This window comes from Elaeis guineensis, chromosome 10 (genome assembly GCF_000442705.2).
Source record: "Elaeis guineensis isolate ETL-2024a chromosome 10, EG11, whole genome shotgun sequence".
NCBI lineage: Eukaryota > Viridiplantae > Streptophyta > Magnoliopsida > Arecales > Arecaceae > Elaeis > Elaeis guineensis.
The window spans coordinates 21,558,102-21,581,282 of NC_026002.2; the positions used below are offsets into that span (position 1 = coordinate 21,558,102).

At 39.7% G+C, this 23,181-nt stretch overlaps 1 protein-coding gene across 1 annotated transcript in view; it reads left to right on the plus strand.

The window, feature by feature from the left end:
• Positions 1-22,688, plus strand: part of LOC105059786 (auxin response factor 17) — a 51,844-nt gene extending 29,156 nt beyond the window's left edge. Inside the window, exons 7-14 of the mRNA XM_010943224.4 lie at positions 18,692-18,782; positions 18,871-19,035; positions 19,112-19,234; positions 19,431-19,506; positions 19,689-19,836; positions 19,998-21,211; positions 21,700-21,890; positions 22,212-22,688. Coding sequence (XP_010941526.1) covers positions 18,692-18,782; positions 18,871-19,035; positions 19,112-19,234; positions 19,431-19,506; positions 19,689-19,836; positions 19,998-21,211; positions 21,700-21,890; positions 22,212-22,410 — 2,207 coding nt within the window. The 3' untranslated portion in view covers positions 22,411-22,688. The remainder of the gene's footprint in view (positions 1-18,691; positions 18,783-18,870; positions 19,036-19,111; positions 19,235-19,430; positions 19,507-19,688; positions 19,837-19,997; positions 21,212-21,699; positions 21,891-22,211) is intronic.
• The last annotated feature ends 493 nt before the right edge of the window (positions 22,689-23,181 follow it).

Below are 23,181 nucleotides of genomic sequence, written 5' to 3' on the forward strand. Positions count from 1 at the left end.
TTAACAGGTTTCTTCTTTGTGCCGGTGAATATCCCTCCAAGCCTCGCCCTTGTACAAAGTAGACGAGTGCTCCTCTCCCATTGTAAATATGTCGTTGGGCCATCAAGTTTTACAGCCACTTGAAGAGCATTCAACAATCCACTATCTCTTGACGAACCTCCTGATCGAGTGGCAACTGTAATAGCCGATCCAGCAGACCTTCAAGATCTTGCATAGTAATCGGATTGGCCATACAAACAAAAATAATAACCTCACTGACACACTATCAATGAATCACCAGACACACGAATCACCGGACATACTGTAGATACAGGCTTTTTAAGTATCTAGGCATAAAGTTCTCCATTTTTTTTTTTTTTTTTTTTTTTTTTGTAAAAGAATAAAGGGTTAAAAAGGAAGCTGCGGTAAATGTGGCTTTTACCGATTATGGATCCCGTGAAGCACGGGATTGCTGCCGTCACCAGCGACGCCTTCGGGGGCTGGAGGAGGAAGAAGGAGGAATCACAACGTCGGGTTTGAGAGCAGAGCAAAGGTCGCCAAAGCAGAGAAGGGTTTGATACCAAAACAGAGGTCGCCAACGCCGGGTGATACCAAGAAGGGGTTTCGGCCGGGAAGGAAGGGGCCGGGCACGTCACAGCAGAGGTGGGAGACGAGGAGGAGGAAGAGGAAGAGGTTGGCCGGGAGGTGGAGGAAGGGGTTTCGGCCGGGAAGAAGAGGTTTGCAGTGGCGATGGCTGCGGATGAACTCGGTGGATGCGGAAGCTTTGAAAGGATTTCGGCCGGGAAGAAGAGGAAGAGGCTCGGATGGACTCGGTGGATGCCGGCGAAGGGGTTTCGGCCGGGAAGAAAAAGAGGGCTTCGACCGGGAAGAAGGGCTCGACAGGAAGAAGTGGCTCGACGGAGGCGGAGGGCTTCGACCGGGAAGAAGGGGCTTCGACGGGAAGAAGTGGCTCGACGGAGGCGGCCGGTGAGACGGAGGACTGCGATGGCTGCGGTGGCGACCGGGAAGAATGGTGACTTTCGGCCGGAATTTTGCTGTGAAGAGAGGAAAAATAATGAAGAAGGGTAGATAATGAAGAAGAGGGCAGCGGTGGGCGGAGGGAAAAGGATTTTTTTTTTTTTTTTTTTTTTTTTTTTTTTTTTTTATGAAGAGGAAGGAAGAAAGAATGGATCAGAACCCGGATGCTCTGATACCATGATGAAAGAGAAGGAGATATTATTTCTTCTTTTCTTAATCAAAAGTGTGTACAAAGACCTATAAATACAAATATGTAGACCCAAATACAGATAGGGAATAACAAGAATATGCCAAAGAATAACCAAGAATATGCTATGGAATAAATCCCTGGTCCTTTAATTAGATATTTTTTCCAATTAAGCTTAATCCTTCCAATAAAAAGAAAGGTATTTGCTTTTGCAAGAGGCAAGTTTACTCTCAAATCGAAGCAACAACAAATTCCAATCAGATTTCGTAAGTCTTTTCCCACTCAGAGGCAGTCCCAGATACTTCAGAGGAGGTGAGACGAATGGACAATTTAACCAGGAAGCAAGAGAGGAGCTGACTTGGGAGAATCTACCAATCACAGAGACAGAACTCTTATGAAAATTTATGGCCAATCCAGATATAAGTTCAAAGCAAAGGAGAATAGTTTTTAGGACTGCACAGTATCTCTTTTCAGCTCTGATGAACACAAGGGTATCCTCAGCATATTGAAGAATCTTAGTTCCTCCACAGACCCAAGGGTTACCTAGTCCCTCCTATATCTTTGCGGATGCCGCAACATTCAGCATCCTGCAGAATAACAAGAATAACAAGTAAGGGGAAAAAGGATCACCTTGTCTGAGTCCCCTCCTGCAGACGATCCAGTTGCCAAGCTCACCATTGACGCAAGGAGCAATCTTTGCAGAAGAAAGCAAATTATTGACCCATTGAAGCCACTTCGGCAGGAAACCCCTCGAGGAGAGCAAACGAGTGAGATATGGAGAGCTTACCCTATCAAAAGCTTTTATGAAGTCAAGCTTGCACACCGCCTTATTGATATCAGCTTTCTTAGAGGGGTGAAGGATTTCATTTGTACAAAGAAAATTGTTCAGAATAGATCTACCCTTGATGTAAGTAGTAGTCTGAGCAGGGTCGATAAGTGCATCTAGAAAGGACTTGAGCCTGGAAGCTAAGACCTTTGAAACAATCTTGATACAACTATGGATCAAACTAATAGGCCGGAAGTCTGCTGGAGTCCTTGCTGCTTCCTTCTTGGAATCAAGGAAAGAGAGGCATACTTGAGACGACTGAGGTCAATGCTTTTATCAACCAGCTGCCTAAAGAGAAACATGAGGTCATGTTTCACCAGATCCCAAAAATGCTGATAAAAACATGTAGTAAAACCATCAGGACCAAGACTTTTGTCCCCTTTGAATCTGAAGACTGCCTCATGAATTTCATCCAAGGTGAAAGGATCTTTCTAGGCGACATAAGTCAGCAACAGGGGAGGGATGAATGAGAGCCCAGTCCAGATCCTGAGGGTGCTCAACAGGTTGATCATAAATTTGTCTAAAGAAGTCAGAGAAGATATTTTTAAATCAGAGCTGTTAGCACTATAAATAACCACAGAGTTGTGCTCCACACCAGAGATCCAATTAAATTTTCTTCTAAGATTTGTCGATTTATGAAAAAAAGCAGTATTATTATCTCCCTCTAGCAACCACCTGACCTTGGCACGCTGCTTCCAATAAATTTCTTCGGCAAGAGAAAGCTTTTGTAGTTCATTCTTGAAGAAAGTCTCAAATCTCTTTCTGAAGTGGTCAGTAGATTTCTTTCTTCTTTTTGATCTAGATACTGAAGTTGCCCAAGGAGCTCGTCTGTCAGAGACGAGCAGCTGCCCTGGATTTAAAAGACCTATTCTTTAATGCAGCTCTAGTATTCCTCAATTTAATCACCAAATTAATCGTTGCATCGACCGTAGACCCATCATAATGCCAAGCATTTGCAACAACATCTGGAAGTTCATGAGAAAGAAGCCAACTCCTATCGAACCTGAATTGAGATCTGGGTTTGTAGGGAGCATTAAGAGAAAGCTTGATGGGTACATGGTCTGAACAGGGATTTGGAAGGGCCCCTGGATGAGACAAGGAAAAAGTTCGTCCATCTCGATGGAGATCAAGAAGCGATCAAGCCTAGCCAAGATAGGAATCTCACGCTTATTACTCCCAAGTGTAATCCTGCCCCTTCAAAGGTAGATCCAATAAACAAGAAGATCTAATGAAAGAGACAAAGGATCTAGAGATTTTCCGTGCAGACGGGTACCCATTTTGAACCTGAGGCTTGAGAGTTGCATTGCTAAGTTCCTTCTTATGATCAAAGGGAGGGAACGATGGGAACCGCAAGGACATGCACACACGAAATACACTGCACAAAACGAAAAAGAACAGAAAAGAAGCTCAAGTTTGCCGGCCGTGTAAGCTTTGTTGGATGGCCAGAGTCCCTCCTTTAGTCCACCTACCAATAAAACTTATTACTTGAGGGAAGAAAAAGACGAAAACGGGGAAAATAAACAGGTTTCCCGTGAAGCATACCTGCCCCCACTCTAAAAAAACGCCACCCGATTAGTTCTAAAAAAGGTATTATTCTCTTAGTCTGTTGCTCCAGGAATGTCATTCTCACTGCAACATAATTAAGTGTTGCTAACCATCCCTTCTGAATCTTTGACGAAAAATCATTCCTATTGAATCTGATTTATTCACGATAAACAAACTATTCTGAATACGGGTTATTATTACATCTTTGTGGAGAGTAAAACTAAACTTGTCATGCAAATTCTTAACATTAGAACTTGAGGTACTCACCTATTGAAATTTTAGCGGGATTTTTTTTTTTTTTGAAAAACTGAAATTGAATTAGTAGACTGTAAAAGCTTAGTCTACAAAGTTTCGCTGAAAAATATCGTTTTTCAGAACAATAATAAAATACTATGAATTAACCGGTTTGGTGACCCGCTGAAATGGAAATTTCCTAATTATCCCTGTCTAATGAGTGGTTCGGACGTTTCCCACCTTCTCTATAAAAAATGATTAAGGAGCACCACATCACCTCCGTTATCTAAAATACTTTATGTATAACTTGGATTTGTTAAATCTTGCATTGTAAGATCAAAGCCACATGGATGTGTTAAATTTTGCATCGTAAGATCAAAACCACATGCAGCACCAAGTAGAACATGCTAGTGACAAAAAGGCGACTGGTTCTGGAAGTTCCTTTGTGAGCTGCTAAATCTGTATTCTGGTCTCATGCATGCGTGGCTAGAATTGATGAAGTAATATGAACACCTGCTTTAAATTCTTATTTCCATGGAGAACAGCTTTTCTCATTGTTTTTTTGATTTTCTTTGCTATATTAGGACATCGTTAGTTCCAGCAATCTATCTGTCTGTTAATCGGAAGAAAGCGATTTCTTGGGGATTGTGTCCTCACAGTCTCCTGCAGGATCCTTGCTTGGATTAATCAGAAGCTGGAGAGCAGTTACACCATCACTAATTAGTGGGCGAGTGCTTGCTTTCTCTTGAGCTTGGTAGAAACCTTTTACGGGAAATTTCCCTTGAAGCAGTGGGTTTATACGTGCTTCCTCTCATCTCTAAAGAGTGATTCTACCCGCACAACTGTAACAAAAGACGATATCATGTACATGGTCGAGGTAGACAACTCAAACTGTTAAATTGAAGCCATTAGCAGAAATATAATTGTAAGTTACTTTTAACAAAGGAAACAATATAAGACAGACAAGACTTTTTAATTTTTCCTGTCTTTGTTTCTTAACTGGATTCTGTTGGCAAAGTCTGCTTTATAATTACTTGTTCTCGAAGTTTACTTGTTCTCGAAGTTGTGTTATACTGTGTGCACATGAAGATACGTATGGGTATAGATATATGCATACACAAACGAATCTATCAAATATGCAGAGAGAGGGGGAGAGAGATTGTCATAATTAGTTAGAGTATTCACATTATGATGTTGCATTCAAGATAGAATCATGCATCAAGTTATCAAGAAAAGCTCTGACTGGTGTCATGGCTCACGTGGTTTTCTTAAGACAGAATATTATCTAGTTTTCTTTCTTTTTTCTTTTTTGATGATTAAACACGGTTGAATCACAGGGTACTGGTGGAAACGAGTGGATTTTTAAGTTGTAACAATAAAAAGCTTTTTAAGAATCTAGCGCCTCTTTTATCCAAAACAAAAAAAATCTCAAAAAAGAGAGAATCTAGTGCCTCTGTGAGCATCAGCTGAAATCAAGCTAAGATTAGCTAAGTAGTCAGTATTCCAATCTGGCCTTGATATGAACAGGCTTCACAGTCTTCTTCTTTGTCTTAAAGTATCTTTTGATTAGTTGAAGTAGAATGGTACTACCTTACCTCTCATGGTTTATAAATGTTTAAATACACAAGCTTAACTGGGTGATTGACTGCACTAAACAGAAGTACATTTTACCTTTCTATATTAAAATGTATGTAATGCATATTTCATAAGCCCAATGAGGTAATATCAGATCGCTTGACATACCCAATGAACAAGGTGTTGCTCATGCGGTGGTTTTGTGATGTCTCTAGCCCTCCTTCCAGGAACGAGCTCCAAGAACACAATCCCAAAACTACATACGTACGTCTGACATCTTTGTTAACTTGCCTATCAATGCATACTCTGGAGCACAGTAGCCGTACATACCCATCACTCATGTAGAAACATGGCTGATATCTCCAACTGGACCAAGCTAAGTTAGGCCAAAATCAGACTACTTTGGGTTGTAATCTTCGTTGAGAAGTATATTTGATTCTTTAAAATCACGGTAAATCACAGGTGGGATATCATGCAAGGACTCGTGGCCTTTGGCAGCACCCACTGCTATTTTCATTCTTATATACCTGTCACGCCCCAAACCCAATACCTGAGTTGGGCACATGACACGGCCACACAAACCCTAGAGCAGCACCCTAGGATCATGTAAGGCCTAAAATTTTAACACTTCAAAATTTTAGATAACTAATTAAATACCAAATCAATCAACCAATGTCACAACTTCAAATCAAATGCAATCTTGTTCAATACAACTATTCAAATGTTCTTTGGCATCAGAGAATTTAAACTAACTAAATTACTAAAGACTTCAGTCCTCATTTGCTCTCGCCCAAACCATCCAATCTAAGTTTCCTGTGAGTCTGAAAAAAATTAAGAAGAAAAATATGAGCTTCTCCAACTCAGTAAGAATCACTGCACATGTACATCAAGCCAGTAAATAGAATTAATATTTCTAAAACCAATGCAATTGAGAAATCTTCTAGGTATACAATAACTAGAATAATATCACAAATATGCATATGTATCATCATACATCATCAGGTGGAATCTTCATTCATTGTTGAATTTCATATTAAGTATTGTATCTTATCATATTTTTGATCTGTCAATATTTCAACCCTTTTTGGCTTTGGACTAACTCAGACCATACCTCAATCTCTTTCCAATCCAATTATTCTTTCATAAAAGCCTTTCAAGGCTGTCCCAGGATGAGCTCCTGGCCGGCTGTCCACGTACAAAAGCCCGTGAGAGGCTGTCCCAGGCATAAGCTCCTGGCGGGCTGTCCCAGGCATGAGCTCCTGGCCGGCTGATCCACCTGTAAGCCAGTGGGGGCTGTCCAGGCATAAGCTCCTGGCGGGCTGTCCCAGGCATGAGCTCCTGGCCGGCTGATTCATATGTCGAGGTTAGTCCAAAACATACCCTTTTCATTCAATTATGAATTTTATCGAATTATTTCAATTTACAGAATGAATAAGTTGATAATTCATGTCCATAAGATTCATACCATCAATCATAAAATTCTTTCATAATATACTCAAAAAAAAAATATTCATATAAGCCATATCTCAACGTCTAAAGCATGGAAAATTCATCGATTATAATTTCAATATTGCAATTTCAACATATAAGATTAACAAATAAATAACATAAATTTAGCGATGATCATGTACAGGATTCTTACCTCGATAATTGGGAATTCAAATTCACAACCTTATAGTCCGAAATCAAGTCCTACTCGTTGTCTCCCTGATCGTTAGACTGCTCTCCTATCAAACAAAATAAATTGATTTAACCAAATAAATTTTCTATATATTTTAAGGTCATCTGACTCATACCCATGTTCCCCCACCTTTTATATATATATATATATATATATTTATATATATATATATATTTTATATTATATATATATATATTTTTTTTTTAAAGAAGAGAGAAGATGCTTCTTCTTCTTCTCTCCTTACGTTCGAAAACAGGGACCCGAGCCCCCATTCGAACCTCTCCCCATATCCCGACCCAGAGAACACCCCCAGCCACCTTCCCCGGCAACGTTCCGACGCCGGCAATGCTACCGTGTCGGCGGCAGAGTCACCCTCCTTGTTGCCGGCGGCAGGGAAGGAAGAAAATCACAAAAACAGGGTATCCCTGTTGAGCCCGAACCAGCTCCTTGCCGGCTTCCAAACACCGGTGACCGGAGAATAACAAGGAGAAAAGGAAATACCTGGTTCCGCCGTCCAAAGAAAGCTCCGACGACTCCTCTTTCTTCCGATCAACCCCCCACGGTAATCTTTGAGAAAGTTTCTCAAAACCCTCGATTTTCCTCAAAATTTTTGGTTGTAACTTCCTAAAGGAAGGTCGGGGGATCTTATAGTGGAGGTTTCCTACCCTAGCCGGACTCTTTGAGTCCGAAATTGCTGGAATCGTGAAGGAAGAAGACTCCGGCTAGGAGTCTTCCTCCTTCTCTGTTTTCTTTTTTTTTTTTTTTTTTTTTGTTGTTGGGCCGTCTGGGCTACAGGCCCAGATAACCGGGCTGCTACAATCTCCCCCCCTTAAAAAAAATTTCGTCCTCGAAATTTACATACCTGAGTTTTCAAAAAGTTGTGGATACTTGATCTTCATTTCTGTCTCGAGTTCCCATGTAGCCTCTCTCTCGCTATGATTGCCCCATTGAATCTTCACATAAGGAATAATTCGATGTCGTAACACCTGATCTTTCTTGTCAACAATCCGTACTGGATATTCTTCATAAGTCATATCCTTCTGAAGACGCAAAGGTTCATAACTCACGACATGACTTGGATCTGGAATATACTTCCTCAACATCGATATATGAAACACATCATGAACACCAGATAAAGTCGGCGGTAATGCTAATCGATATGCAACCTCTCCGATCCTGTCTAAAATTTCAAAAGGGCCAATATATCTTGGACTCAACTTACCACGAACTCCAAATCTCATTACACCTTTAGTGGGAGAAATTCTCAGAAAAACATGATCGCCTACATGAAATTCCAGCTCCCTTCTTCTATTATCAGTATAACTCTTTTGCCTGCTCTGAGCCGTACGAAGTCGTTCCTGAATCATGTGTACTTTTTTCACTGTCTGCTGCACTATTTCTGGTCCCAACAGTTTTCTTTCCCCCACCTCATCCCAACAAATGGGCGATCTACATTTTCTTCCATATAATGCCTCGAAAGGAGCCATCTGAATGCTTGCTTGGTAACTATTATTATAAGCAAACTCAACCAATGATAAGTGATTATCCCATGCTCCGCCTAAGTCCATGACACAAGCCCTTAACATATCCTCTAGGATCTGTATGGTTCGTTCTGATTGTCCGTCAGTTTGAGGATGAAAAGCTGTACTGAAATTTAACTTGGTTCCAAGAGCTTTATGAAGACTCTTCCAAAACTGCGAAACAAATCTACTATCTCGATCTGACACAATAGTAACTGGTACTCCATGCAGTCGTACAATCTGCTCTATATATAAGCCTGCCAATCTTTCTAAGGAGAGACCAATCCGAAAGGGTAAGAAATGTGCTGATTTCGTCAATCGATCAACAATTACCCATACGGCATTATTATTTCGAAATGTTTTAGGTAATCCAGTTACAAAATCCATAGTAATATGCTCCCATTTCCACTGAGGAATAAGAAGAGACTGCAGTGGTCCTGCTGGTCTTTGATGTTCAGCTTTTACTTGTTGACATACCAAACATTGGGCTACAAATTATGCAATATCCCTTTTCATACCAGACCACCAAAAATTTCTTTTCAAATCTTGATACATCTTTGTGCTTCCAGGATGCATAGTGTAAGCCGAACAGTGAGCTTCCTCTAGGATCTCGTCTCTTAATCCTGAAATCTTGGGAACACATAATCTGTTATCAAATCTCAATGACCCATCCTCATGTATCCAAAATTTTGTCTGTATACCGGATTTCACTACATTTATGACCTTTTATAACTCTGAATCCTCCTTTTGAGCTGCTTTAATCTTTTCAATCAAAGTAGGCTGTAGTACAAGATTTGCAAGCTGAACTTGAGAATCATGCAGTCGTATTTCAATTCCTGATTTCTCCAAATCCAGCAATATAGATTTTTGTGAGGTAATTAGAGCAGCCAATTCACCAGAAAACTTTCTACTTAGAGCATCGGCTACAACATTTGCTTTCCCGGGATGGTAATTTATTGTCACGTCATAGTCCTTTAGTAGTTTCAGCCACCTTCTTTGTCTCATATTTAACTCCTTCTGAGTAAAGATATATTTTAAACTTTTATGATCTGTGAAAATCTCGCAATGCTCCCCATATAAGTAATGCCTCCATATTTTTAAAGCAAAAACTACAGCTGCTAATTCTAAGTCATGAGTAGGATAATTCCGCTCATATAACTTCAGTTGTCGAGAGGCATAAGCTATCACCTTTCCTTTTTGCATCAAAACACAACCGAGACCTTTACGAGAAGCATCGCTATAGATAGTGAAACCCTCTGTCCCAGATGGAATGGTTAAGATTGGAGCAGTCACCAGTCGTCTTTTTAACTCTTGGAAGCTTTGCTCACATTCGTCTGTCCATTCAAATTTTACTTGTTTCTGTGTTAGACGAGATAGAGGCATAGCAATACTAGAGAAACCTTCCACAAACCTTCGATAATAGCCAGCTAATCCCAAAAAGCTGCGTATCTCTGATACGTTAGTGGGTCGGCTCCAGTCAACTACTGCCTCCACTTTCCTTGGGTCAACTGAGACACCCTCCTTGGAGATGACATGCCCGAGAAAAGTAACACTGCTCATCCAAAATTCACATTTTTGTAGCTTTGCATACAGCTTCTTTTCCCTCAGAGTTTCTAATACAGTCCTCAAATGTTCTTCATGCTCGAGTGAGCTTTTCGAGTAAATTAAAATATCATCAATAAATACAACTACAAATCGATCCAAGTATGATGCAAACACTCGATTCATAAGATTTATAAAGGCTGCCGGTGCATTGGTCAGACCAAATGGCATGACTAAAAACTCATAATGCCCATATCTAGTCCGAAAGGCTGTTTTTGATATGTCTCCCGGCTGTATCTTCAACTGATGGTAACCAGAACGAAGATCAATTTTTGAGAAAACTTGAGCTCCTTGCAACTGATCAAACAAGTCATCAATTCGTGGTAAAGGATATTTGTTTCGCACTGTTACCTTGTTTAATTCTCGGTAGTCTATACAAAGCCGAAGGCTACCATCTTTCTTCTTTACAAAAAGTACTGGAGCTCCCCAAGGTGACACACTAGGTCTAATGAATCCTTTGTCCAACAACTCTTGCAATTGTTTTTGTAATTCCTTCAATTCTGCTGGAGCCATTCGATAAGGAGCTTTAGAAACTGAACTCGTACCAGGGATCAGGTCAATAAAAAATTCAATCTCTCGATCAGGAGGTAGTCCAGGTAGGTCATCAGTAAAAACATCAGAAAATTCCTTCACAATAGGGATATCCTCTAACTTGAGTTTTTCATTCTGAGTTTCTAATACAGTGGCTAGAAATCCTTCACATCTTTTTCTAAGAAATTTCTGAGCATGAATAGCTGAGATGAACTTCTGGTGAAAGAAGGGTTTAGTGCTCTTAAAACTAAACTCTGACTGTTCTGGAATTTGAAACATTATTGTCTTTTGGAAGCAGTCAACTGTAGCATGATATGCTGCTAACCAATCCATCCCCAAGATTAGATCAAAGTCTTTCATCTCTAAGACTAATAAGTCTGCTTTCATCTCCCTATCCTCGATACTTAGCACACAATCTTTGCAAATTGAATTTACCAGGATCACCTCTCCACTTGGTGTACAGACACAGAGATTATTTTCTAAAGGTGTAGGAGACATCTCTTTATTCTTCTTAATAAAACTAGTTGCTATAAAGGAGTGGGTAGCTCCAGGATCAAATAGAGCATAGACATTGTTGGATGCAATTTTAATCATACCTGTCAGATATTCATTTATCATTCAGTGCTATATGTCCTTATATATCTAAGCATATAATAATTCATGACATATATATAAAAGAATTTTTAAGAGATCGATTCAGTACCCGTCACCACTGAGTTAGAAGCATTAGCATCCTGTTGGGTAAGTGCATAGACTCGTCCTTGGGTCTTTGATTTTTGTTGTCCCGCATCTTGTCTTTGTACATCTTGGGGTGCTCGATTAGCGGGGGTATTCTGATAATTTTGAGGCATCTGCTGTCTCTGAGATTCTCCTCCATTGCGGCATACAACTGCTTTATGGCCATCTCGTCCACATTTGTAACATTGTCCCCCAGGCCATGTGCAATCTCGTTTAAGATGGGATCCTCCACATCTATAACATATAATGCTCCCCTGATATTGAGTTTTACTTTCAACTGCAGACTGGCTTGGTTTTGGGGTTTTTGGCTTGAAGGCCCTGCTACTTTGACCTTGAGAATCAGTTGCTCGATCCCTTTTCTTCATACTTTTCTCTCTTGCTGCTTGAGCATCATTGAGTCCTTTTTCTATTATTAAGCATTTGTTTACGACTTCTTTATAAGTGGGCAGCTCAAAGACAGTCACCAACTGTTGGATTCTATCCCTTAATCCATTCTCAAATTTTCTGGCTCGAACATTTTCTTCAGCTATCAATGCAGGGGCGTATCTCGACAATTCTTCAAATTTGGCTGCATATTGAGCAACTGTCATATGGCCCTGCACCAGACGATCGAACTCTCGAAATTTCTGGAGTCGGATACTCTGGGGAAAATACTTTTCATAGAAAACCTTTCTAAATTCTTCCCATGTAAAAGGTACATCATTTGGCCCAAGCTTTCCAATTTCCATCTCCCACCAATCGGCTGCCTCACCTAGTAACATAAATGTGGCAAAGGTGACCTTGTCTTCAGCAGGACATCTCAAAGCATGGAAAACTTTCTCTATTGCTTTTAGCCAGCTTTCAGCTTCCATAGGATCTGAGGTCCCTGAGAATGCCGGTGGTGCATATTTTTTGAAGTCTAATAAATTGATTCGACGTTCATACTGATTTCCCGCTCCTTGTTGTTGCTGGGACTGCCGCTCCTGAAATATTTGTTGTATGATCTGCTGTTGGTGTCCCTGTTGCACCTCCAATATCCTCCTCATATCTTCCCTTGCAGCCACTTGTTGTTGAACCAGTACTTGCATTAACTGAGCTGTAGTAATTTGTTCCCCAGGTTGAATTTCAGGTTCTCCTGGAGTTTCTTCCCCGGGAGTGACCTCAGCAGGCTCAGTAGGATATTCTTGTTGTGGTGCTTCATCATCCGATAAGGGTGGAGCATTTTCTTGTGGTGTAGCTGGCTCCCAAGCACTAGAGCCATCTGCAAAACGAGTAGGTCTCCGATTTCGCCCACGTTCAGTCCCTCTTGCCATGACAACCTACACAGTTTCACTTTAGTCAAGAATTTAAGAATAATATTTCGTATTAATCAATTTCCATCTAAAAATCTACCCATATACTCTCTCTCTAAAATAAACCTTAGGATTCCTAAACCTAGGCTCTGATACCACTCTGTCACGCCCCAACCCAATACCTGAGTTGGGCACATGACACGGCCACACAAACCCTAGAGCAGCACCCTAGGATCATGTAAGGCCTAAAATTTTAACACTTCAAAATTTTAGATAACTAATTAAATACCAAATCAATCAACCAATGTCACAACTTCAAATCAAATGCAATCTTGTTCAATACAACTATTCAAATGTTCTTTGGCATCAGAGAATTTAAACTAACTAAATTACTAAAGACTTCAGTCCTCATTTGCTCTCGCCCAAACCATCCAATCTAAGTTTCCTGTGAGTCTGAAAAAAATTAAGAAGAAAAATATGAGCTTCTCCAACTCAGTAAGAATCACTGCACATGTACATCAAGCCAGTAAATAGAATTAATATTTCTAAAACCAATGCAATTGAGAAATCTTCTAGGTATACAATAACTAGAATAATATCACAAATATGCATATGTATCATCATACATCATCAGGTGGAATCTTCATTCATTGTTGAATTTCATATTAAGTATTGTATCTTATCATATTTTTGATCTGTCAATATTTCAACCCTTTTTGGCTTTGGACTAACTCAGACCATACCTCAATCTCTTTCCAATCCAATTATTCTTTCATAAAAGCCTTTCAAGGCTGTCCCAGGATGAGCTCCTGGCCGGCTGTCCCACGTACAAAAGCCCGTGAGAGGCTGTCCCAGGCATAAGCTCCTGGCGGGCTGTCCCAGGCATGAGCTCCTGGCCGGCTGATCCACCTGTAAGCCAGTGGGGGCTGTCCCAGGCATAAGCTCCTGGCGGGCTGTCCCAGGCATGAGCTCCTGGCCGGCTGATTCATATGTCGAGGTTAGTCCAAAACATACCCTTTTCATTCAATTATGAATTTTATCGAATTATTTCAATTTACAGAATGAATAAGTTGATAATTCATGTCCATAAGATTCATACCATCAATCATAAAAATTCTTTCATAATATACTCAAAAAAAAAATATTCATATAAGCCATATCTCAACGTCTAAAGCATGGAAAATTCATCGATTATAATTTCAATATTGCAATTTCAACATATAAGATTAACAAATAAATAACATAAATTTAGCGATGATCATGTACAGGATTCTTACCTCGATAATTGGGAATTCAAATTCACAACCTTATAGTCCGAAAATCAAGTCCTACTCGTTGTCTCCCTGATCGTTAGACTGCTCTCCTATCAAACAAAATAAATTGATTTAACCAAATAAATTTTCTATATATTTTAAGGTCATCTGACTCATACCCATGTTCCCCCACCTTTTATATATATATATATATATATATATATTTATATATATATATATATATTTTTATATATATATATATATATTTTTTTTAAAGAAGAGAGAAGATGCTTCTTCTTCTTCTCTCCTTACGTTCGAAAACAGGGACCCGAGCCCCCATTCGAACCTCTCCCCATATCCCGACCCAGAGAACACCCCCAGCCACCTTCCCCGGCAACGTTCCGACGCCGGCAATGCTACCGTGTCGGCGGCAGAGTCACCCTCCTTGTTGCCGGCGGCAGGGAAGGAAGAAAATCACAAAAACAGGGTATCCCTGTTGAGCCCGAACCAGCTCCTTGCCGGCTTCCAAACACCGGTGACCGGAGAATAACAAGGAGAAAAGGAAATACCTGGTTCCGCCGTCCAAAGAAAGCTCCGACGACTCCTCTTTCTTCCGATCAACCCCCCCACGGTAATCTTTGAGAAAGTTTCTCAAAACCCTCGATTTTCCTCAAAATTTTTGGTTGTAACTTCCTAAAGGAAGGTCGGGGGATCTTATAGTGGAGGTTTCCTACCCTAGCCGGACTCTTTGAGTCCGAAATTGCTGGAATCGTGAAGGAAGAAGACTCCGGCTAGGAGTCTTCCTCCTTCTCTGTTTTCTTTTTTTTTTTTTTTTTTTTTTGTTGTTGGGCCGTCTGGGCTACAGGCCCAGATAACCGGGCTGCTACAGATTCGATACGATACGGAACTGTGCCGTACCATACTGTCGGCCGATTGAAACGGCCGCCGGTACCGGTATGGAAAACCTTGGTCTTAAAGAATGATTTAAGAATTAATAATGCAATATGTGGATGTAAATTATTTTATTTGAGCCTACAACTTTATGTGACTTGGTGGCTAGTGTCTCCCTTGATAACCTTGTCAAGGGCTTGAGGATTGTCACCTTCTTTTTCAAAATTCTTTTATTTGCATTCTCAAGGTGATTTATTTGGACATACTGGGGATGTGCATTATATTTTATTTCTTTCCCACAGCTTGTGCATCTATCAAAATTTTGTTGACTAATGAACATTTATTAGGTCTTGCAATAAATGCACAAGTTTTCTGGTTAGTTTTGGTTATACCATCTTGTTCTCTGTGTAAACATTATCGATAACTATCTCTGGTGCATTGCATCATTATAAAAAAGAAAAAATTGTCTTTTTTTAGTTAAGCATTTTTTTCCTTTTCTCTGGTCCAATTTTTTTAGTTTAAATATGTTAGACTATGTTGCGGCCAATCCTCGAGTGCGACTGACTCCGGTGAAGAGCAACCTGCGAAAGAAGTCCACTGACTGGATTTTTGTCTGGCGGGGATCCTTTAATGCCTAAGTCAGTGGAGAGTGGTGAATAGGATATTGAAAGTAGATTTCAGCAGAGTTTTAGCCTTGTGAAAGCCCCTTACCCTTGTTGTTTCCTTACCTTTCTTTTATAGGCACTTCCGATGTAATCACTGAATACATGGAGTCTCGCTTTTTATGGCACTAAAGGATGGTTAACCCCTATTATCGGGCCATGATCATGGGGTTAGTGGGCAGTTTACGCCCACTAATGGTCGTGGTGTGGAGTCGTTATCCACGATTGTAACATCATGATTGTAGATTCTGATATTTCAATTGGGTGTCGGTGATATTGACATACCGACTATATGTCGGTACTTTTAACATACCGACTGTCTGTCGGTCGATGATTTTGATATACCGACTAGCTATCAGCTGTACAGTCGATCGAGTCGTTGAGATGGGTTGATATTTAGGAAGACAGTCGGGAATTACCGACGATCAGTCGGTTGGCTGATTGACAGTCGGCTATGTGTGTTCCATGATCCTGATAGTATGTCAGGTATCGAATCCTGTAGACGCTATAGTTGAACCGATAACTCCTTTGGTGGTTCTGTTTTGACAGCCGATCTATCCCCGACACAGTCAGGGTCCGACCATGAACCGGGAGAAGCAGATCTGATTGCCCCAATAGACTATATCCGCAGTTTACCATTAACAAAGATAGGAATTGGAATATTGTTTGCTTCTAGTGCAGCAGGTATTGGTCATTTTCATATATCGAGTATAACTTTCTTAGCTATAGATTTAGAATTCAGCAGTTGCCTGATAAATTTCTATACTGCTTTTGCAATTTCATGCTCTACTATGATCATTGAGGAACTTAGATCTCCATGCTGTTAAGACTTTCTCTAACATTACTCAAATACTTGTTTGCAGTTAGCTGCATTAAATTAAGAGCCTTGTGTCATCATTTTAAAGAGTCACTTTATTCATTTAGGATGGTAATCTAGAATATAACTTAGCAGCTTTATAAACAGTAACTTGGTCATGCAATGTGGAATTTATATTATAACATGAAATGTAAAATCAAATATGCTTCTGGTTACCATATCCTATTAAGTATCATGATATTGTAGCTGTTCAACTGAGCTTATGTCAAATAATTTTTGACCTCCTGATAGCACATTTTCTGTGATGCATTTATATGCAATATATATTTGCATAATTTTTTTATTGAATATATATATATATATATATATATAGAGAGAGAGAGAGAGAGAGAGAGAGAGAGAGAGAGAGTATTCTCCTTTGGAGAGGAGAATATCAACTCCTTGTGATTAATGATCTATATCTTGAAAGGAAGATGGATTAGGCTCCTCTCTAATCCAAAATCAATAATAAGGCATCCAAATTAAAGGTCCACACTGTTATAATCTATATTCTAAAGATGTCCAGAAACTAAAAATCACATATTCTGGTAGTTTCTAACCTATACATCATGTTGATACAAAGTGGACAGTTCCCATTATTTTAGCATGCTGAAATTATGATAAAGTAAATTGAGAATCCACTCTACATTGATCTATATATATTAAAATATGTATAGATTAAAAATCAATAGACTTTAATGCTTAGATCATAGAAAAACATTATCTCATATCATTTTAACCATTCATTTTTACCCCCATCCGATGCATAGATTAGAGACCACTGAAACACATGATCTTTTGTTTTTAAAATTTTTTAATATAAAACATGATTAATGATATGGATCTTCGATTTGGATCCCCCATTATCGATTTTGGAATCAAGGGGAAGAAATGCTCTATTAAGGGGAGCATGGTCCATCTCATACATGTATGTGTGTGTGTGTGTGTGTGTATGCATGCATGTATGTATGTATGCATTTATCTATATATGTATATATGTATGTGTATCTCTCTCTCTCTCTCTCTCTCTCTATCTATCTATCTGTTTATATATATGTTTGCACATTTATTGTTAGATTGTTTCATGGATATTGTGTGTTTATGATGCACTTTGCACCTCTCTCTCTCTCTATCTATCTATCTATCTATCTGTTTATATATATGTTTGCACATTTATTGTTAGATTGTTTCATGGATATTGTGTGTTTATGATGCACTTTGTGCCATATTAGGGGGCTGTTTGGAGCTCTGTAGATGGAGCAACACTGCAACTGAAGTGGCTGTTCAAATTGAGTTGCAGGGGCTCAATCTTCCTTGTTAGGATGGAAGATGATGGGAGTGGTGGAGGGGGGATGGAGAGAAGGATGAGGGAGAAATGGATGAAGAAAGAGGGTGAGGATGAGAGGGGTTGAGGAGAGATCAATTTGGGGCCTAGGGCTTGGATTGGTCAGTTTTGGGGCTTCTTCCAGTAGCTGCCAGCTACAAGGGAGGAGGGGATCAGGAGGGCTCAGCCGGAAGGGGGCTCTGCTGCAGTCTAGCTGCAAAGCCTCCAAACTTGCAGGTTGGCCAGTCTCGCAGCTGGACCTGCTGCACATGAAACAGCCCCTATGTGTAGCATTTGTGTCGTAGTCAGCAAGCCTCATACACTAGTTGCTTGCTGGTAGATACCAATTTGAAGGTAGGGAACATGCAGTAAGATGTGTATTCTGCCTTGGTCTGTCAGTGTGGCCAAGATGAGGTCTTTGTCATGACTGAAATGAAGAATGAGGTGTCCAACCATACATGGTAGACTTGATTTTTCAACAGAACTTGATGATGAGCTGGTTACCTGCTATTGCATCAAATATTCATTAAAAGTATTTTGCTTCTCTTTGGAATGAGTAAGAAGATGCCATGGTGCCATTGGTGTCTTGTCAACATGATTTGAAGTACCTATGTGCATTGGCTGTGGTTTTAGTTTGATGTTTCATGTTATTAGTTTTTAAAGTTTGTTTATATTGTGCTTTTGACTTAAGTTCATTTAGGCATAACACTATTGTTATAGCATAATACACACACACATGCACACACATATGTAATTATTTATGTATGTATGTATACATCTATACATATACATGTATAAATATCTACATATGCATATATACACATATACACACACATGCACATATGCACATACACACATGTACACATATATACATATATACGTGTATGTGTATGTGTATGTTGACTGTTTGGCATGTTTGCTACTTGCTAATTTTTTGAAATACAGTATTGTAACCATAAGTACACATTCGTGTTGCAGGTCAGCCAAAGAGACATCTTCTTACAACAGGATGGAGTGTGTTTGTAAGTGCCAAGAGACTTGTTGCTGGCGATTCAGTCCTTTTTATCTGGTATTATCTTTTAGCATTGTATCATTGCAAGGGGGCAGATTTATATAAAGTTGTGTTGCTGAATCTTTTAAGTATATTGTCTTGTTAGGAATGAAAATAATCAGTTGCTTCTGGGCATTCGTCATGCTAATCGACCACAAACGGTTATGCCTTCATCAGTTTTGTCAAGTGATAGCATGCACATAGGTCTTCTTGCTGCAGCTGCTCATGCTGCTGCTACAAATAGCCGTTTTACCATTTTTTATAACCCAAGGTAGAGTGGTGCATTTGCAGTGTCTGCATCTTCTTACTTTTGGTAAGTGATGATAGTTCATATTATTTGATTTCAGGGCAAGTCCTTCTGAATTTGTTATACCACTAGCTAAGTATATTAAAGCAGTGTATCACACGCGTGTTTCTGTGGGCATGCGTTTCCGAATGCTTTTTGAGACAGAAGAGTCAAGTGTTCGCCGGTAGGTACATGTTATAATTTTCATAATTGGTTTAGATTTCTGATCATGTACATATACGTGCACCAACAGGTACAGATTGTGCACTTTAAGATTTCTGTGCTGCCTTATTGATATTTGTCCTGTCAAGTGTTATTGTGGGTGTTCCGCATTATTAATTGTTTCAACTCACATAATGCTTTGCCTTGTTTATTTCCAGGTACATGGGCACAATTACTGGGATAAGTGATCTGGATCCTGTCCGTTGGCCAAACTCGCATTGGCGTTCTGTGAAGGTAAATATTCTGACAACTGTTGTATTTGGTTTCAATATAGACTGCTCCATTCTCACAATGCGGCTATGTAAGTTCTAGGCAACCTTGATGTCTTGCTACTGCTGCAAAGGTGATTGCCTGGAATATGTTATACATCTGCTCTTTCTAGAAATATAATTATATGCTTGGGGTTACTGATTCAGGTTGGCTGGGATGAATCAACTGCTGGAGAGAGGCAGCCAAGGGTGTCACTATGGGAGATCGAGCCTCTAACAACATTCCCAATGTATCCATCCCCTTTTCATCTTAGGCTTAAGCGTCCATGGCCTACAGGATTGCCCTCTTTACATGGTACCGCTTCTAATTGCATTTTGTATTTGATAGTCAAGAGTCAAGACTATAACCAGGATGCTTTGTTCCAACTGCTTGATATAGTAATTTGAGCAGAAAATGCCTTAATCATTTTCCATTATTGTATTTCTGCCGTCTTACCTTTATCACAATTTATGTAGGTGGAAAAGATGATGATGCTGGTCTGAATTCTCCACTGATGTGGCTTCGAGATGGTGGAAATCCAGGGATCCAATCTTTGAACTTCCAGGGAATTGGTATTACACCTTGGATGCAACCAAGACTTGATGCTTTGATACACGGTCTGCAACCTGACATGTACCAGTCAATGGCTGCAGCCGCACTTCAGGAAATGAGGACTTTGGATCCTGCAAAACAGGTATTACCAGCTGTTCTGCCATTCCAGCAACCGCAAAACTTAACTAGCAGATCCACCCCTCTATTACCGAGTCAGATTCTACAACAAGTGCAACCTCAATCACAGCAAACCTTCCTTCACTCCATTCAAGAAAACCAGGTTCCAAGCCAGACTCAGTCTCACTTCCTTCAACATCAGTTGCAGCAGTGCAACTCGTTTGGTGAGCAGCAGCAGCAGCATCAACAGATGCAGCAACAACAATTGCCACAGCAACAGCATTTGCTAATGCAACAGCAACAACAGCATCAACAAATGCAGCAGAAGCACTTGCCTGATCATCAACAAATTCCTAACATAGTATCAGCCCTGTCTCACTTTACCTCTGCTTCTCAATCCCAAACTCCTATGTTGCAAACAATTTCCTCATTTTCCCAGCCACAGAATTATCCAGATTCCAATAGTAATTCTGTTTCAACAAATAGCACCTCTCCCCTGCATAATATTATGCGACCATTTTCTCCAGAAGACATATCACGCCTTAGTTTGCCAAGAACCACCCCTCTAGGCACTTCTAGTCCCTGGTCATGTAAACGAATTGCAGTTGAGTCAGTTCTCCCATCTGGAGCTCAATGTGTTGTGCCCCATGTGGAACAGTTAGGTGCTACACAGCCTAACCCCTCCCCACAATCTGTGACATTGCCACCTTTTCCAGTAAGAGAATGTTCAGTGGATCAAGATGGTAGCACAGATCCCCAAAACAATTTGTTGTTTGGGGTTAACATAGATTCCTCATCACTTCTAGTGCAGAATGGCATGCCAAGCCTTAGAACTGTGGCCAGTGAAAGTGATTCAGCAGCTATGCCATATGGTGCTTGCAATTTTTTGAGTCCGTCAGGAACTGACTTCCCATTGAATCAAGCACTGACTAGTTCCAGTTGCTTAGACGCATCAAGATTTTTGCAATCCCCCGAGAACGTGGATCAAGTGAGCCACCCACAGAGTGGAACCTTTGTGAAGGTGTGAATTTCTTTTCAAATGGACAATAGCCAACTTTTTCATTCTCTTTTCTGGATTCTGGTTTCCTGGAAAGCATCTGGATTCATTTTTTCCCAAAATGGCTGATGCTTTTTTCTTAAATTATTTCATTTTTTTTAATCAAGTTAAAGACTTAAAATACCTAACATGTGACTTGGCCTTGCAATGAAGCAATGTTACATATGATGGAGATAATACGGTTTGATAAATGGTTTCACTATGTTCCTACCATTCTGCTCAAGAAAGCTGATATCATACATAGCATGCTTGCATAAAGTCAATATATTATTCCTCCATGTCCATATTACCTCACTGGAAAAAAGAATATATGTATATATTAAAATGGAAAATGTTGATTTGGTGTTGTCAACTTCTATAATTAGTCTGTTTTTTACATGATTGATGTGTGCATGCTGAGTGAATTTATGGAGTATGCTATCAATTAATCAGCTTTTTGGTTGGAATGTTAGGTTTACAAGGCAGGGTCCTTTGGGAGGTCACTGGATATCACCAGATTCAGCAGCTACCATGAGCTGCGCAGTGAGCTGGGGCGTCTGTTTGGCCTAGAAGGTCAGCTAGAAGACCCTGTGAGATCAGGCTGGCAGCTTGTATTCGTTGACAGGGAGAATGATGTTCTTCTTGTTGGCGATGATCCCTGGCAGTAAGTCCTTTGTGCTCTTGCCCTGTCTTTTGGTTAAGATTATTTAGATGATGCTTGTTGCTTATGATTATAGTCATTTGCTCGAAGTGAATGTCTTCTTAGAACTCGGATTGGTGTTTTGGTTTTCTTTGCATTTGACAGGAATCCTGCTGCCTTTGCCACGTTAGTAAACTAAAGTGTCTAAATAAATTCCTGTAGTTGTCCTTATTATTTAGATTAGATGAATTTTTGAAGTCAGGAAGAATAGGATACATTGTACTCCAGGATTGTTGTTTCTGGCATTTTATATCCTTGACACATTTCATTTGGTTGTTCTTCCAGGGAGTTTGTGAACACTGTATATTGCATAAAGATACTTTCACCCCAAGAAGTGCAGCAGATGGGCAGACAAGGTGTTGATCTTCTGAGCTCGGCCCCCATCAAAAGGCTCCCTAGCAACAGTTGTGACGGCTATGTGAGCCGGCAGGACTCAAGAAATTTGAGCAGCGGTGTCACGTCTGTGGGGTCTTTGGATTATTGAAAGCAGAAGTAAGGCATCAGCTCATGAGGACCCTTTTCTTGTATTTTGCTGCACTTGCTCGTTTTGGGAGCCTGACTGAAGCACCGAGTGAGTCAGCTATGTATGTCTGTATCATATGATATCCGCTCATAACCTTGATATGCATGCAGAGCACTTATTATCTGAAGACTTGATTCTGTGAATGTAGGCTATTTCATTAAGTAGTCCCTGATGTAGAGTGTCGGGAACAGCTTCTGATTCTAGATCTCCAGAAATCTTAATGATGACATTCTCTTGAACTCCAGTCTCATTCTATTTGGTTGACGGGAATAGAAGGGGGAAAATATAGTCAATGGAAAAATGAAGAAATTTTTTTTTATTTGGTTGGAGTTTTGAATATCAGATTGGAAACTACTAGCATTTTTATAGGAATAAAATTTTTATATTTTATAAGAAAAAAAAAATTATATAGGATATATGTGAGTTTTTGGCTTTTCATTGGAAGGGAATTGGATTTATTTTCCTTGTTGGTCATGAAAGGAATAGCGGTAAGATTTTTTTTTTTTTTTTTTGATTGAGGATATAATAGATATTTTATATAATTTTTTTATAAAAATAGATAGCAATCAAATATAAAATATTTTAAAATATATCATTTTATTCATAGTTAATCAAATATTTGAAAATTATTTTTTTAGATATCATATTTTTAAGAACTAACTTTTCAGAAAAATGTGGACCACTAAGCCCTAGGTGTAAGAACTGAGTGTGAAGAGACTAACCCTTTCAACA